This window comes from Dasypus novemcinctus, chromosome 8, assembly GCF_030445035.2.
Source record: "Dasypus novemcinctus isolate mDasNov1 chromosome 8, mDasNov1.1.hap2, whole genome shotgun sequence".
Classification (NCBI taxonomy): Eukaryota; Metazoa; Chordata; class Mammalia; order Cingulata; family Dasypodidae; genus Dasypus; species Dasypus novemcinctus.
The window spans coordinates 86566311-86584896 of record NC_080680.1 but is presented as its reverse complement, the minus strand read 5'-3'; the positions used below and the strand labels follow the sequence as shown (position 1 = coordinate 86584896).

Genomic DNA, 18586 nt, shown 5'->3' with positions numbered 1-18586 from the left:
GCGTTCATTCCACTGCCATCTAGGTTTAAGTCAGGAAATTTTAACTGTTAGCATCTTCAGTCTTGATATATACACTATATAACAACTTTGAGGTGTACCCTTGGCACTCTATCAGTTCAGGAATCCCCCTGGCAGTTTTTCCATCCAGTACTTTCTGAATAAGATCTGTGACACCTTCCTGCTAACCAGGAGGTCTGGACCTTCCTAACCGGGTTGTCACCTTACTACCCTACTAGTTCATGCAGCAGCCTAGTCATCTGTTTCTTTTTTTCAGTCTTCCCAAAATACATCCCCCATTCCAGCTCTTTACCTGGCTAACTTCTACTCAGTCTTTAGGGTTCAGATTTGATGTGACTTCCTTCTGCAAATCTTTTCTCATTCTCATCCTCATCTTTTTTATTATTATTATTTATTATTATTTATTTCTCTTCCCTTCCCTCCCCCCATTGTCTGCTCTCTCTGTCCATTCGCTGTGTGGTCTTCTATGTCCACTTGTATTCTTGTTAGCAGCACCGGGAATCTGTGTCTCTTTTTGTTGTGTCATCTTGCTACGTCAACTTTCTGAGTGTGCGACATCACTTCTGGGCAGGCTGCAGTTTTTTTGTGCAAGCGACTCTCCTCACAGGGCACACTCCTTGCACATGGGGCTCCTTGGGTTTGAACCCTGGACCCTCCATGTGGTAGGCCGACGCTCTGTCAGTTGAGCCAAATCCGCTTCCCATCTCATCCTCATCTCTTGACTTTCTTCAGTGCCTAGTCTGCCATAAAACTTCTCTGTCTTCTCTCTTCCTCCCTTTTATCCCCATCATTCTCTCCATCCCACATACTCACCTCACCAGCAAATAATAAATTAACATTGTCCTCTGAACTTTTAAAACGGGTCATTTGACCCCTTCTTAGGGCACATCATATCACATCTTCATTATTCTGCACTTCACAGTATACATCATACACCTATCCTCTAGGAGTCTACATGTCGTGATCATAGAGACTGTTTCTTTATTTCCCTTCATTCCTTATATAGCAATTGAATACACTCTTTTTTTTTTTTTAAGATTTATTTGTATTTATTTCCCTTTCCCCTCCACCCTATTGTTTGCTCTGTGTCCATTTCCTGTGTGTTCTTCTGTGTCTGCTCTTCTATTCTTGTCAGGCAGCACTCAGAATCTGTCTCTTTTTGTTGCATCATCTTGCTGCATCAGCTCTCCATGTGTGCGGCACCACTCCTGGGTAGGCTGCGCTTTGTTTGCACAGGGTGGCTCTCCTTGCGGGGTACACTCCTTGCGCATGGGGCACCCCTGTGTGGCATGGCACTCCTTGCACATGGCAGCACTGCGCTTGGGCCATCTCACCACATGGGCCAGGAGGCCCCAATTATTGAACCCGGAACTCCTGTATGGTAGGCAGACACTATCAGTTGAGCCACATCCGCTTCCCTGAATACACTCTTGATGCTTGCTTCTCCTATAATTAGCATTTAGAAAATTTTGGGAAAAGTAAGCTCCAAATTTAAGAGAATCTTAAGTTATTTAGAAATTTAAATTTAATCTAAATCCGGTTGGCAAGCTTTTTCTTAAAGGGTGAGATAGTAAATATTTTAGATTTGCAGGCCATATCATCTCTGTCCCATCTATGCATCTCTGCTTGGAAAAGAGCAACCATAGGCAATATATAAATGTATAGGCTTGGCTGTGCTCCAGTAAGGCTTTATTTATAAAAATAGGTGAATGGTCCTCAGGGTATAGTTTGCCTGGAGTCCTGATATAAATCTTTCTCTTCAAATGATTAACTATAACACTTTTCTTAATCTTTAGTTAGAGAGGTATACAGAGGATATCCCCACACTCCTAGTTTCCTTTAAAATATCTCCCTATCTTAGGTTCCCATCTTTAATTGGCCTGTTTGAAAAAAAAAAGTGATGTCTTTTTTATTTAAGTATCTACACTTTTTTTTATTCACCACCACCACTTGCGCTCACTGTCTGCCCTCTGTGTCAGTTTGCTGCGTGTTCTGTGCCTGCTTCTGTTTTCTTCTCACCTTCTCTTTAGGAGGCAGCAGGAACCGATCCTGGGACCTTCTCTCAAGGAGAGAGGCACTCAATTGCTTGAACCACTTCAGCTCCGTGTTTTTGTTGTTTCTCTCATTGTCTTTTTCCTCTGTGTCTCTTTTTTAGTTGCATCATCTTGTTGTGTGACCTATCCAAGTGGGTCAGCTTACCTTCACCAGGAGGCTCCAGGAACCAAACCCAGGATCCCTCATAGGGTAGATAGGAGCCCAATTGCTTGAGCCACATTCGCTTTTCATAACTTCTAGTATTTAACTTAGACTTGGTTGACAAATTGACAAGTCATTTATGTTTTCCCCCTCTGTAAGGAGAGTATCCTCTCCAGTCTTCTATCCCTAGCCCCTGGAAATTTTTAGGTAGTCTTATCCCCTTGGGCTTTTTTAATTAAACCAAACAGGCCTCACTTGTTCTTGAAGGCTCTCCCTATGTAAAGGATGGCACCAAAATCAGAACTTGGGGTAAATACATCAATCAAGGGGATTGACAGCAAAAGAGTCTTCAACAATACGCTTGCCTCTTCTTTTCTAGTGAAGACTAGTATTTGTTATTTATGTATTACCTTTTTTTTATAGTTTACATTCTAAATCTTGCTGATATTCTTGTTGGATATACTGTCTAATGAATTATTTGCAGGAAAGATTGGAATAGAATATTTTATGGTCCCTTCTAAGTTTTGTTTCAGCACTTGAGGCATGGTACAAAGAGAAGGAGAATAAAAAGAGTGAGGAAGAACGTTTTTTAAAAATTACAAGGAGAAAAAATTTAAGAAGGTATGAGAGGTGCCAGTAGTCAAGAGTGATGAGTGCCAAGAGTCTTGCTGTCATGTGGCCTAAGTATCTGGACTGCTGCCTTTGGCCTGCGCCACCTCAGGCAGGAACCTGCAAGCACCAGAGTCTCCATTTTGGAAAGAGAAAAGGAAATAAATCTCAGCGATGTTAATACTCTCCCTGAATGAAGGATGCTGCAGGTTTGGAAAACCAAGGCAAAAACTCTGTTGCTGAGATATGGCAGTGGCGTGGGATGAGGGGTGGGGTGCCTTTTACAAAGTATGTAAAATGAATTAGAGATGTTGTCAGGCAGTTTTCTTCAAAGTGGGATACATTATTTTCCATGAGCTAGGTGGGCATAGATAGGTTTAAAGAGATTGTCCGGCTCAACTTCTGTACACCCTTTTCTCTAAAATAGATCTCTGAGAATTGTGTCTGTGGTGAAGATGTAGTCCTCCCCCTTTCCACGGCTCTCCACATATCCCTACTTGGATTTACAATGGTGGATCACCTGGATGGTAAAATTCTCAAAGGGGCCAGTCAAGAATTCTGAATAGAGATTTCCGAGGTAGCAAAGCCTAGAGAGCTTTGGTAAGAAATATTGAAGGGGGCAGGGTTTAATTTTATCCAGTTAATAGCTTATGGCAAAGGCTCAGTATCCCCTTTCATCTATCCATCCATCCATCCATCTTGGAATTATAGTTGAGAAATGAGATGGTAGTCATGGGACATATATTAACATGTACATGTGAGTTGAAAAAAGGAAGTGAGATTTCTTCCTGGTAAAGCATGATCTGACTGACTGGTTTAACAATTGGCTTAGCTAAATAGCTGAAATAGTAGGCATTTTCCACAAAAATGGATGCTAAATCTACAGCATGTTTTGACAAAGATATAATTAAAGCTTATATACTGTATCTTATTTTTTTTGCAGCTGTTAAACCTATGAAAAATTTTTAGATGTCAAGTTAAAAGGGTAGTCATAGTTTTCCAAAATTATTTTAGGGAATACGTGAAGTAAAGTGGCTCTTAATGGTACTTCCGCTCTAGAAAACAGTTGCGCAGTTTGTAATAAAACTAAACATACACTTACCGTATAACTGTGGGTTGTATGGTATTTATCCCAGAGATAAATTCCACCAGAGAAATGAAAACTTAAGTTCACACAAAAATCTGTCCACAAATCTTCATAAGAGCTTTATTCATAATAGGCCCAAACCGGAAAGAGCCCAGATGTCCTTCAAAAAGTGACTGGTTAAACAAACTGTTAAATCCAGACCATGGAATACTAGCAGAGAAAATAGAAAGCCTCTGATCAGGAACTACTCTAACATAGCAATAAAAATGAACAAACTATGGTTACGCACAGCAACTTATATGAGTCTCTTTAGTAGTTATGTTGCATGGAAAAAGCTAGTCCCAAAAGATTACATACTATATAATTCCACTTATATAATAATCTTTGAAATGAAGAACAGATGAATGGTTTACCAGGGGTTCAAGATGGGATGGGAGACTGGGGAACCCCTTATAGAATACAAGAATGTCATAGCTAGAATGGACCCTACAGCCTAAATTTCTTATCATAGATAAGAAAACTAAGGTCTGAAGAAGTGGTTTCACCAAGGCCAGGTACCTGGTAAGTGTAGCAGAAGGAAGCCTGGAGTCTGTGTCTGTCTCTTTCACCAAAATAGTGTATATGTTAAATGTGTGGGCTTCAAAGTCTAGGGGATTAGGGTTTGAATCCCAGTTCTACTAGCTCTTAGCTATGAGACTGTGGGTAGATTGCTTACCCTCTCATTGACAGTTTTCTTGCTTGTAAAACAGAGATAATGATATATATATAGCATGAGATTATTGTAAAGATTATATCATGTTTTCACACTTTTAAAACTACCATTTATATTGTGAGAAATACTCATATTTCCATTGAAACTAGTTAGTATGCATATATGTAACTGAAATAAAAGTTTTATGAAATATATACTTTTACTATATATGATATATTATATTTTTTATTTCATTTTAATTTCTGGTCATGAGCCCCACATTGGTTTCATGACCACTAAATTAAATGAAAGTAATGCATGTAAAGTGCTTTAGTGCGGTAAGTGTAGTATCATGAAATTATTTTTCCTTTTTTTTCCCCTCCCTCTCCCTCCCCTCCACCCCACTCTTCTTGCCGTCTGTGTCCATTTGCTGTATATCTTCTGTGTCTATTTCTCTTTTTGTCTTCTCTTTTTATCCTCTAGGATTCACTGAGATTCAATCCTGGGGACCTCTGATGTGGAGAGAGGTTCCCTGTCACTTGTGCCACCTCAGTTCCTGGTTTCTGTTGCGCTTCACCTTGGCTCTCCCCTTTGTCTCTCTTTTGTTATATCATCATCTTGCTGCATGACTCACTTGTATGGGGACTTGGCTGGACACAGAGGCACTGGCTTGCCACGTGGGCACACCTTTAGCAGGAAGCCCCAGAGATCAAACCCGCGTCCTCCCGTATGGTAGGCTGAAACCCAATCACTTGAGCCACATCCTCTTCCCCTATTTTTACTCTTAATGTTACTCCAGTATTCCTTGCTTCAGGCCTTGGGAAGGGAGTAGAGATAGGGTCCCTTTAACACATCCTCATCCCTGGAGACTATGTTAGATGGCTCCTGATCACGAAGCTTTCTCTATTCCCTGGTAGACTCCAGGATCCTTGAGGGCAAAGACTACTTTGCTTACCATTTTGTCCCTAGGACTTGGTATAGTGCCCAGCATATAGAAAACACTGATCGTGTGGGATGAATAACCAAAAGAATATCATAGAATTAATGATAGTGCTAAAACCCCTAAAATAAAGGGCAGGGAAACTTAATGGGTGCATGTTCACGTGACACTTCCATGGCTGGTGCCTGTGTGATATTCTTAGGGCTCACATGCCTTTGCTGCTTATCCAGAAAATGGGCATGCTGATAACAGCACCTCCTCCTAGGGACTAAGCAGGATAATATAGGTAAGGCACTTAGAAAAACACCTAGTGTTAACTAGTATTGTTACTCTTTTCCACTCAAAAGAATATTAGACTACAAATGAGAATGACGTTATTGAGATAAACTTAAATTTGCTCTCGCTTTTTAAAAAATCATTTGCAAAATTATTAATGGTACTTGCCAAGGGACCTTTCAGCTGAACTCTATGTATCAGCGTTTTGTGGCCCTGGGGTGAAATTGCTGCTTTAGAATACAGCAAGCCTTTGTATTGTCCTTGGGAAAACACTTTTTTAAAAACTTTGAAAACTGTAGAAATCCCTACAGATAACTGTATTACTAATCTTAACTGGGGTTTGAAAAAGGTCATTCAGAAGAGACCATGAATCCAAGGAAGGGGCTTGGCGGGGGGCAGGCGGTGGGGGGGGGGTTGTGTTGGAAATCTGAAGAAGAGGCTGTGGTTTGTTTGTTTTTGCCAGTCATTAAAACTGCTGGCATTTTCATACCTGACTGATTAACTTACCTGTCTCAGGTCTGCTGTTGTGAGTGCAATGCTGGCACATGCTGCTTATGCACCATTGTGAGGAGAAATAATAGTACTTTCGTATCTTGGGCTTTTGAGAGGGTTAACTATTAAAAATGATGCATATTATAAAGTTGGGTATGTTTTCCAGTGATATTTTGTTAGCATTTCTTTTGGGGAAGAAAACTGAAGGCTGTTTTTTTCTCCTCATTAATAGGAAAAAGTATATCCGGCTTCGTTATTTTTTAGAAGATCTTTACTGAAATTGACAGAATATAACTGTTCAGAAAGAATTTCTTACATTGTAGGGTGGATGTTTTCTATGGGAAGTTCATTTTTCCATAGCCCAAGTAACTTATTATATAGTGCTCAAGATAAATGAGAATTACACATGTGTGCAAGTGCATGCATGTGTGTTAGAATTCAGCTACGGTGAACTTTTTGAAACAAGATACAAAGCATTGTCGACCAGCATGTACCATTAACAGGAAATAGGACTGGTGGTGTTCAGCATTTTTCCTATTTTACAGTAAAATGACTGTAGTTATCATTAAATTGAACTTGATAGGTGTTCCTATATGCCTCCCTAGTTTGACCCTTCTTGTAGACTAAAGAGCAGTCCTGTTAGCAGTTTACTATATGAATTCCCAGTGCCCCCTTTTCTAACTGCTAGGTTCCATTCTTTTAGCACCAAATAAGAATTTTTCCAAAGACATGCATTTCAGCCTTGAGCTACATCCATTTGCATGGAGAAGGGAGACAATTTGTCCTTCATAAGATTCAACTCAAGAGTTGAATCTGTATATGAATTTTATTTCATTCTTTGGCTCTCGGTAGTTCATCTGTTTGTGGGATGATGGTGTGTGTGTATGCTTTTATTTTCAATCCTGTAAGTACCTCCACTTGTCAGCAAAGCATTAGCTGTTGTAAATGATATTGTATGCACAACACTTGTGGAATACACTTTGTCAACAAAAAGAATTTCCATTTTTGTGATGAGTACAAACTTTCTAATGGATTTTGGACAGGAGCTTTCTAAATGTTCTCATGAAATTCTTTTTGGTGGAGTTGCCATTGACTCTTTCTGTGACTTTTTTGGCTGAGACAGAAATATGCAAAGATCATCAGCCATTTGATTTCTCTTACCAAACAGCACAGTGGATCAGGAGCCAAGGTCCAGCCACATTGCCCTGTTTGGGGAATAGGTGCCTCTCCTTTGTAGTGTCATCATTTCAAGATATTTTATTTTCTGTCATAAGTGGATTCTTTACCCACTAAGAAAGATTCTGAGAGTAATCAGGAAAGCTAAGCCTGACCCTTAAATAGGAACATCTAACCAAACTTAGAGGATACTCTGTGTCATTCGCATTCTCTTTTGGTAAGGTTTTTTTCATACCTAATCCCTTAGGAAGTAGACATTTCTCTCTAATTTTTCAGGGGCTAAGTCTGTAATGAGGATTCCTTTCCTAAGCTCTTAATTGTCCAGCTTTCATGTGGAATGGGAATCATGATCACTGCCTATCTCAAGCAAGAGTGTTATGTTGAAACTAGAGATGTAAAAGAAAAATTTTAAGAGTCAATAGAAAACAGTTCTCTTTTCACTGAGATAAGCAGATTAATCGTATATGGTGTCCATATTTTGGCAGCAAACCATTATCTTGCCATTGATCAAGGAAAAATATGGTATTGACTCAGTAGCTTCATTTACTTTTTGCTAGCATTGTTTCTCTGTCCTTTTTCTTTTCCTTTTAAAATGTCATGTTCTGACAATTAAATGCAATGTATGCTCCCGGACAGGATCTAATGAGGGAGGAAAAAAGGCTTAAGAAGAACATTATTGGGACATAGGAAGAAAATGGAATTTAGACAGCATGCTTTATATCAGTGTTAAATTTCTTGAACTTGATAACTGCACTTAAGGTGGATACAAGTGATATAAGTGACTATCCTTGTTCTTAGGAAATGTACCTGACAATATTAATTGTTCAAGGAACATGATGTATACAACGTACACTCATTCAGAAAATGGATTAACAAGTAGATGGACAGATAGGAAGGAAGGAGGGAGATAGGACAAATGTGGCAAAATGTTACTGTTGGTGGATCTGGGTATTTGGGAATAGGCATATCTGAAGTTGCCTGTATGAGGCTTGTATTACTTTTGTAATAGTCCTATAAGTTTGAAGGTATTTCAAGATAAAAAAAAAAAAAAGTTTAAAAAAAGGGTGTGTGTGTCATGTTCTGGTTTCTTTTCCTTTGTCCTTTCATGACCAGTTACCGTCTGGTCAGAGAATGACAGGGTTAAGTTTGGCCAGAATGACTAGCAGCTGGGGTCTTATATTTCAGGTGTCAATCATTTCACTCTGTCTTGACGTTTGAATAATTGGTCCTTCTTATCTGTCTGCTTTCTCCAAAGACACATTTTTTAATGCTCTTTTTAGCATATTGTAAGGTTTGTTTAGTTGCTGTGTAATATGTTCAGGTTTTATTCCTTTTCATTGTCTGCTGACTGTATTTCCTGGGTTGCATTTTCCAAAAGAGAAACACCACAGAATCTTTTTTGCTGATGACTGGTGAAGGAGACACTCATCAATAGCTGCAAGAGGAGAAACTAAAAGTGTAGCTAAAGTGGCTTTGTGGAAATGTGATTACAGAGTTGGTTTTAATAAGAAGCTGTTGAGCAGTTTTCTCTGTGAAATAGGCTTGAAAGACAGTTGCTCATTCTTCATATCCATTGCATACAGGCTGGTATGGTGGGATCAACAGAGGGGCCCAAAGGAGGGAGGAGGCCACATCCTCTCCTTGAAAGGTTTATGGTCTTGAGAAGGTGGGGGAGGGGAGCGGGTAGAAGGGCAGAGAGATGTTCCTTTTCCTATGTCTGGCAGGAACATATGTGCATGTTTTTAGTGACTCCAGCTGCCGTGGAGTATCTCTTAACAATGCTTCCAAGGAAGCTAAATCTTCTAATTTGTTTTTAAAAGAGAAAGAAGGAACCCTCTCTATCCTTACATTGAGTTTGGATCAAGAGCAGGAGGGAGGTGGGAAGTTTGAGGGATTTAGGCAAGCAGGATTTTCTCCCAGGCCTCTCAGCATGTGGATACACAGATCAATTTCTTATCCTGCATTCAGCTGGACACTGGGTTAGAGACTGTGTTGATCAAGACGTCCCCTCCTGTTTCATATCATATAACTCATTCATTTCAGCCACTGAGCCTAAATTACTGTTTGCTTGCTTTCTTTCTTTTCTTTCCCCCTGAAATTGTAAGAACTTGTATAAGGATGAAGTTAGTTTATCCGTGCTAATGCTTTGATTTTTCTTTTCTCTTTCTCTTTGCCACAGTAGGTAACCAGTTAGGGGCCTTGGTACATCAAAGGTAAGCAGTGGGTTATGTTTTATTATTTATTGATCATTTCTAATTGTTTATTGATCCACCATCTGTACTAGAGTGTTAGAAAGTCAAAGGTTGAGAGTGTGAAAAACCATGGGCTAGATTTCTTAAAAACTCAACTTTTTTGGTAGCCCTTTCTAAGACAGTGTTAGCTCAAGGGATAAACTAATTCAGAGTATTAAAAATCAGCCATTATTATTTGTAATCTTAAAAAACTTTTAGAATGTTGGAACTGCTCTTTCTACTGATGCAAATTTATCATTTTTATGAATTTCCTTGTGTTTTATGAATCTTTAACCTCTTTACTTGAGAAACGGTTTCCTGAAGAAGTGTCTGAGTTAGGCTTTTACAAGACAGTACTTTTGATATTCAGAGAATGCCTGTGATGGCTAGTGAATGGGCCTGAGAGTCCAGAAGCCATTGTTCCACTCCTTACTATAGTGATAGGGACATGCCAGAACCTTGAGTAAATGCCCAGTTGAGTGTTTCCCGTCTGTTTCCCCTCCCAGCCTGCCATTAAACATTGAGGATTTAGGGTGATATAAATAACTCTGAGCTTTAAAAAGGCCAGTCTGTAAGATATGAAATTTTTGCTCATATTGTTTTCCTTCAAAAAGGATGAACTATACAAGAAACCCTCTGTGCCACAGCTTCTATTCTGTAATGAATGAAATCTGTGCTATGTATCTCTGTACTATAACATATTATCCTTAACCCTCACCATCAATGATATAATTATGTCCTCTTATATTCTACATAAATGTTTAGAGATTTTGAGAAATCATGAGACATTAATTAACCAAAATAAAGATCCTGATGTTTTCTGTTTCGTTTCCTTTTTTAATGAATTAAAATAATTTCACCTTGAGATTATTAAAATTAAAAAATGTTAACTGTCTATAAAGTCATAATTATTCAGAATTTTACTTTCCAAAATGTTCCGGGATTCTTCACCAGGTGTCTATGAGCTTGAATTGAAATTCAAAGAGAAACATTATTCTTGTGGGGTGTGTTGGTGCAGGTGTGATATATCTATTAAATAATATACAGTATAGTGTGGACTTAGTAAGCAATCTGTAGTTTTCACCTGACTGGCAAAGGGGTCCATGGAACAAAAAAGGTTAAGAACACCTGGTTTAGACTTTGTGCAGTAGGCAAGTTTCTGCCTTGCATTTAGAATAGAGCCTGGTCTTCCATGAAACCCAAAGCAGTTTATCTTGGTAGATTTCTTCCCCAGAGTCTATTAAAATTGTTCCTGAGGGCTACGAAACTGCCCAAATTTCGTGCCATTTTCTCTTGCTGTTGAAAATTGTTGAACCCCTTCTAGTAAATTTGCCCATAGTATTTTCTGAGAGTAGACTGTTTGGGCTACATATGATGTGAGCAGCAACCTCATGGCTACCCAGGAGCACTATTACCCTTCCCGACAGTGTACTGAGACATCCTGAAAAGGACCCAGCATCTGTCTCAGGATATATTAGGCATGTACTTCTATCTGTCTGTATATATATATTCTCCACCCGCCCCCCCCCCAGCAGTACCAGCATTTGACCCTGGGACTCTGTACATGGGAAGTAAGCACTCAAACCACTGAGCTACATGTGCTCCCCTGTGTTAGGCATTAATGTCCTTAATGACATTGGCATTTATGTCCACAGTATTCCTAATTAGGAAACCTGGTATTGCCTGGCTTCAGGATAAAGGTATATAGCCCAGGAGTTAGAGAGAATCCCTACAAATATGTAAACCTGAGGAGAAGAGTCTCTGTTCCCATCAAAATGATAGTGGCAAATGCTAGTTATTCTATTGCCTTTCTTCTAAGTGCTGCACTTTATTCAGTCCCTTCCATGATGGGTAAAAATCCAGCTGTGTGAAAGATGTTTTAAAATGTCTTTTTTTTTTTTTAACTACTTGCATTTAGTTTCCTCCTAAGGTAAATGTTTAGATTTAATTGCTTTCTGGGGTGTTGGGCAAATTGGATATTGTCCACAATACACTGTGGGAAATTTGAAGGTTTGTTTGAAAGAGCCAGCACAATGGTTGTTTTTAAAAACACACACATAATGGGTGAAATAACATTTTAATAGAAATACCTTGCGAAGTGGTGAGGTAATTACTCTGTCCTGGTCAGACACTGATTAGGCTTCCATTGGGTACCCTGGGACCTCCTGGTTAAAAAAAAAAAAAAAGCATGCCCACGTGCGAGCCAGTACCCGCACAAGTGAGTCGTGCGGCAAGATGATGATGCAACAAAAGAGAGAGGAAGGAAGTCAAGGTGAGGTGCAATAGAAACCAAAAACTGAGGTAGTGCAAGTGACGGGGAACCTCTCCACTTCAGAGGCCCCCAGGATCAAATCCTGGTGAATCCTAAAGGAAAACACAAGAAGAGAAGGCAAAAAAAAGAAAGACACAGAAGATCATACAGCAAATGGACACAGGCAGAAAAAAACAGCAGGGAGGGGTGTGGGGGAGGGAAGGAAAAATTTTAAAAGATATAGATAAACCAGAAGGAGGCCAAAAAGCAGGAAACAAGGAATGTTGAAGAAGAGTTGACCATTTCTTCATCTAGGGAGGACACCATAATAAAATATAAACATCTGCAAGAAAAGCCTCAAAGAATCTTTTAAGTATCCTGGGATTATATACCCATTTGTTAAAGAAGAGCTAACAAGGTATAAATTAAGGAATATTAAGATAAGCTATATGAAGAAAAGGTAGTTATTAAAAGAATTGATGGTTTAATGAAAAACCAGAGGTTTCTTCTGCCACAAGGATATGAAAAGCATGGATCTTTTCAAGGAATGATAGACCAAAGAGTTCATTATATGACACTCATTTTAAGATGGTTTTGTATTTGTTAGCCAAATTGGTATGACTTATTTTAAGCGTTTATTGTCTAGCATTACCAATGTGGGATGTTTGGGAACCTAAAATGACTGCAGAATTCTTTATTCTAATTTTTTCCCAAAAAATGTTTTTTGTTTTTAGGGCAGTAATAACAGAAGAATTCAAAGTGCCTGATAAAATGGTTGGATTTAGTAAGTATCCACATTGTCTCCTTTTCCCCTAATTCCTATCTGTTCTTTTTGTTTTAACTTCTGTGTGTGTGTGTGTGTGTGTGTGTGTGTGTCACCTGTGATAGAATTCCTTTCAAGTTGTGTTCTCCAGAGCCCTGAAGTGCTACAGAAGTGCCACCAGCCTGAGGGAGAGACCAGAACATTGGGCTAAGGATCTACCCATGCTTTCACCTTCCCTCTTCAACTATTGTGCCATATATCTGTCTGCTATGCTTCATGTAATGTGTCTGCTGCTATGCCTCAAGAGTTGCAATGGGGTCATTAAGACCAATTTGATTTACTATAATGTTGTGACTTAAGTGTAAATGTTTGTTGAATTCATTCCTTCATTCATACATGGTAAAATATGGAGCATATTCTGACTCTGTTCAATTTGTTTCAGTTATTGGCAGGGGAGGTGAGCAGATTTCAAGGATTCAGGCAGAATCTGGTTGCAAAATTCAAATTGCTTCAGGTAAGGGCTTCTTTTTTCATAGATCGAAATTTGGTGAACATTTGTATTTTGCAAGTTTTTCCAGATTCAGTACCTTTGCTTATTGCATAAAAGTTGAGGAACGTGGGTAAGTAAGTATATGCAGTTGCTGTTTTTCTTGAACTTCTGGTGCTGGGCTCCCAGATGAGAACCAGAAAAACCAGAGTAGAAGCAGGCCTAGGGACAAGACCTCCCAATTGGCTTCACAGGTAGACCTTCCTACAGTTCTGAGGCCAGGCATGGCCCCTTCTCAAACACCTGCGCTCTAGGACCTCTGTTTTCTGCACCAGAATATTACGCCAGATACAGTGGGGCCTTTATGTACTTCTGGGGATTGCACACTGGCTACCCTGGATGAGACCAACCCTACCCTCCCTAGAAGAGGGACAAAAGAGAGTTCTGGCTGAATTAGCACATACATACTAAGCACGTTTCAGGATATATAGTTTTATTATCTAATTTAAGTTTTGACCTCTTTCCATAGTGGAGGAAGGCATTTGGAGGATATTTGACTAGAAGAATGTTTGTTATTTAAAGAGATCATTATTACAGTGTCTTAAAGGCAATAACTGTTACTGGCTATTGGCTATTTCTTCCCTTTTTTTTTTTATTTTTTATTTTTTTTGAGGAAGAATTTCAAGAAGGGTTTGTTTTATTATTGTTTTGTGGGGTTTTTTTTTTTGTTTTTCAGTTTTGTTTTTAAGAAAAATGTAAACATCGTGTGGTTTTGGAAAGTGAGATTTTTTTTCCCTCTCTTCTTAACTGGCCCAGAACCAGTTCTATATGGATGTCACTGATCTCTTAGGGTATTCATGTAATAACTGATGATAATCCTAATGTGCATAATATTAAATTCTTTGTTAGTATGCATCAGAGATATTTGCAAACAAGTGACCACTTAACTATTCTACAAATGGAGAAACAGAGGAATAGCATGATAAAGTGACTCAGGCAATTTTTACCAGAAAAAAATGGGTCAGAAATGAAGTGAGACTGGTAATTAGGATCAACTAACAAACCTCTGTGGGGTCCTCCCCATTTCCCCTGTGGACTTGTTTCTTCTTTAAGAATCTAGGGTGGAAAGCTACCAGCCTAATATTCTCTCCACAAATGGAAGCAAACTGTCTTTTTCTGGGAGACTGGGCTACTGTGGGGCTGGTTTAGGAACCAGCCACAGAGAGTCTATACCCAGAGGCAAAGGTACACAGTTGCCTGATGCCCACCAACACACCTCATCTTCTTGATTCTTCTTATAGAGAGTTCTGGGATTCCAGAGAGGCCCTGTGTACTTACCGGAACCCCAGAAAGTATTGAGTAAGTTTATTTTATTTACTTTTTCCTTTCACTCTTTTTCCTCCTTCCCCAAATGGGGAAGAATGGAAGGGCAAAACTGTTTATTAAACATTGTTGATTTATGCTGCAGTCCTGGCCACAAAAGCAGATGTTTATATATAAAAAGATCTGGGAGGGGAATTTTTCTGTTACATTAAACACACAAGGTATCACCATTTTTATCACCATTTTTTAAAGTCCTACAGACTTTGTCACACTGTCCTAACATCAACTTCATAAACCAGGTTCTTAAGAGTGCACATTCACCCTGCCTGAATCCTCTAATCAACTTACCTTCTTCCTTGTTAACACCTCCTTTACTTGAACAGGTCTGGATTAGTAAGCCTATCACTCTGTAGACCCTTGAGAATCTTAATACCAGGTGGTCTGCCTGGGGTTGATCCCATTTGCCCTTCTGATAATTTGTGAACCAGATGAACTTGACTGCCTGGCTGTTGCTCCACTCCAGAGGGCCATGTGAACTGGCCAGAAGGATGTCTTTACTTTTGGGGCCTTTGCAGCAGCCATACGACTAGCATTGCTTTCCTAGTCTTGTACCAGATGCAGGCCTCGTAAATCCAAGGGGAAAAGGGATATACTAACTTGGAGTTTGCTCACTTTCCTTTTTCAATCTACTGAGTAGCATTGCATTTGGAGACAGGGGTGCTAAGATTATGTCTGGCTCAATAGGTATGGCTGTTTTATTGTTTCCATTTCTCAGTGTGTCTAGATGAGTTTAAATTCTCTTGTTCTGCTGTAACATTGAAAGCAGTGAACCAGAAGAGATATTGCTGGCAGGTGTGCATTATAGGGCAAGCTAGATGGTTTTGCTGGAGTCAAGGCATTTTTCTTCCAACACAGGTTAATCTAGGACAGAAGCGAAATATTAAAAAGCTGGTGTAACTGAGGAGACGCACAAGGCTGATTCTGTACACTAAGGTTCAGGATTACAAAAGGCAGCATTTGTTACCTGCCTTTTTCTTTCTTTCTACTAACCATTCCTGTTTCATGTTCCTCTCAGGGAGTTGAGGCAATGGGATTATAACTTTAGGAGGAAACAGTTCCATTTTTTTCAGTGAGCAGTAGAGCCAGCCTGTTTAATGGCTAAATTCTTCCCTATTAGAGGATAACAAAAACTGACTGTGTGTGGTAATTAAAGGAAAAAATAACTGCAGATAACAGCTAGGGGAGATTCTGGTGCAGAAAAGGAAATTGGCCCAATAGATGATATTGGTAGGCTGGGTTGTACTGTTTCAATATTGCAGTTTTCCTCCTCTACCCCAAATAAATCAACACACACACCAAAAAAAGCTTTTGAAAAAGTTTTACATGTGAAATGCAGCATCCTGAATTTGCTGATACAGAAGGCACAGAGCAGTATATATGCGCACTGCCTTCTCCTTTTCTCACTTCTTTAAACCAAACTGGTAGTTCCTAGCCTTAGTTTAAAAGAGAACTATTTGGTTGGTTATAGAGAAGAAATTTGGAGTTTTAGAGTTTAATGATGACTACTAACCCTTGCTTTCTTTCCATCTGTCTCATTGCTCTATCTCTTGCCCTTATTTAACAAACGTGTATTGAGTATTTACTCTGTGAGAAGGGTTATGCTGTATTTTGGGAACAGAGATGCAAAGAAATAAAAGGTGGTCTCTGCCACCTGAGGAGCTAACATTCTAATAGAAGGTGACATACGTTTGTGGAATGACTACAAGACTTAAGCATGGTCAGAGGGCAAACTGTTGAAAGTGGGCAATGTCTGGCAGTACCCACTCTTCAAGGCTCTTTGTTGGAATGTTGCTATTGTGGTGTGTGTTGTTTTTAAGTTCCAGCCTAGTAGCGTGGCGGATGGCAAAGAGACCCTCCCGGGTTGTGGGGCAGAAGCTGAAGCTGAATGGAGGGCTTCCCTGACTGCTTCATGTTTTTCCCCAGTGCTGATTCCCTTTCTTGGGATACCTTGAGCATAAGTTTAATGCTGGTTCTCTTGTGGTTCTTTTCCCTCCCAAAGACAAGCCAAACGGCTACTGGGACAGATTGTGGACCGCTGTCGAAACGGACCAGGCTTTCATAATGATATAGATGGCAACAGCACAATCCAGGAGATACTTATCCCAGCATCTAAAGTGGGCCTGGTTATCGGCAAAGGAGGGGAAACAATAAAGCAGCTGCAGGTATGTGAGTCTTTAGCAGAGCAGTGTGGCTGCCCTTAAACACATCTTCATCTTCCTGGTTTGGAGCTTTTTTCATGACTTTCCCTGACTGGGCTTCCTGTGTATACCATGATGCAGAAGCTCCCTTCAAAACCTTTCCTGCAGTGGTCCTGTGGTCGGCTGTGAGAGCCTTCCTTCCTCCATTTTACAGATTTTTTTCTTATCATTTACTGTGGTCAGATATGCCAGGGACTGGGGTAAGTGTGCCTTGGCAGATGCACCAGTGAACTTTCAGCAAGCTCTGTAGGATTGCTTAGATATGATGTGAGCATTTGCCATCAAGTGCCAGCCTCTCAGGAGGTGTCCAGGGTCAGATGCCCTGATTTAGCACTCCCCCTCATTAATTATGTGGTCTTAAATGTATTAATTTATCTTTCAAAGGTCCTGGGTCCTTGTCTATAAAAGAGGGAAGTACTGGGCTCAGTGTTGTAATGAGGCTGAAATAATGGAAGACCCTTAACACAGAGCTTTTTACTGAATAAATAAGTACTCCATAAACATTAGTTGCAATTAGGCTCCAAAATTCCTCATCTGAGATACTTAGGGAGTCAGTTTAATAGCCCCCCAGCAAGAGCTGGGGTAGTACCATGTAATCAAATAAAAAATTCCTTAGCTAAACATAATGATGGTTATACTCAATGAGAGAGACTAGAAATATACTTCCATGAGTTCAGTTTAGTTTTGCTGCCATATTAGTTTATGACCAAACTTTTAGCTTAAGAGCTTTGGGGGCTCTGAAACTACTGGTAAGGTATGTGGCTTGCCTTGCATGCCCTCTCATAATCTAGTCCTCAGATTTCTAAGAGTATAGGATTTAGAATCCCAGATTCCAAATTTTGGTCCACCACTCACTACCTCTGTAACCTTGAGCATCTTACCCTCAGAGCCTTCTTTATCTATGAAATGGAGAAGATAGTAGCACCTGTTTTATAGTTGTGGATGAGTTCTAATCAGATAACTTAAGGAAAGCCCTTAGCTCAGTGCCTAGCATTGAATTTTTTTTTTCTCTTCTTTATTTTCTTTTAAATGTTAAATTAAAAAAATATGAGGTCTCCATATACCCCCCATTCTACCCACCCTGAATTTTTTTAAAAACACCTCATTAATATTGAGATATTCTAGGAACCAGAGCGGGAAAAAAAGAAGAATTTTTGGAAGGTTTTTTTTCTTTACTTACCAAACTTGGACATTCTCTGGCATGCCCTGTATGTCCACATTTATGGGTCAAACTTTAGTGTCCAAATCAGAGTTATAGTACATTGTGGGAGATAGGACATAGGGTTTACGTTACCTGTCCCAGTCCAACTTCTGGTGCCATCCTGCTTTCTTATTCATGACAGTGAGGACTATATTGCTTTGTATTCTCCCCATAGGAACGGACAGGTGTGAAAATGGTCATGATCCAAGACGGCCCGTTGCCTACGGGGGCAGACAAGCCTCTTCGCATCACCGGAGACCCATTTAAAGTACAGGTAGGAAAGAAAATTTGCGTTCATTTAGATTCTGGATGTGGGTGTGTCAGTAGTAACCTCTAAAGCTTTTATCTCAATCAAGTAATTCTAAAACTAGTTGTTCCTTTATTTAAGGAAAACTGATTTCCCAAACCAAGTTTGACAATATAAAGAATCTAGAGTTGTGCTGCCCAATACAGGAGCCACTAGCCACATGTGCCTTTTTAAATTAATTAAAATTAAATGTTTGTAGACTCACAATTTCTCTAATTAAAAAAATGAACATTCGGTTCCTCCTTTACTGGCCACATTTCAAATGCTTAATAGCCATATG

At 39.6% G+C, this 18586-nt stretch overlaps 1 protein-coding gene across 8 annotated transcripts in view; it reads left to right on the top strand.

Annotated features, from left to right (window-relative positions):
* The window catches only part of FUBP3 (far upstream element binding protein 3), a 54851-nt gene that overhangs the window by 16692 nt on the left and 19573 nt on the right, over nucleotides 1-18586 (top strand). For 4 of the 8 annotated variants that reach the window (XM_058302215.1, XM_058302217.1, XM_071216928.1 and 1 more), the window contains 6 exons: nucleotides 9668-9698; nucleotides 12702-12751; nucleotides 13173-13244; nucleotides 14519-14576; nucleotides 16600-16762; nucleotides 18175-18273. In XM_058302215.1, the coding sequence (XP_058158198.1) occupies nucleotides 9668-9698; nucleotides 12702-12751; nucleotides 13173-13244; nucleotides 14519-14576; nucleotides 16600-16762; nucleotides 18175-18273 (473 nt within the window). Of the gene's footprint in view, nucleotides 1-9664; nucleotides 9699-12701; nucleotides 12752-13172; nucleotides 13245-14518; nucleotides 14577-16599; nucleotides 16763-18174; nucleotides 18274-18586 lie in introns of all 8 variants that reach the window. The other 4 variants (XM_058302216.1, XM_058302214.2, XM_071216929.1 and 1 more) reach the window with 1 other exon arrangement.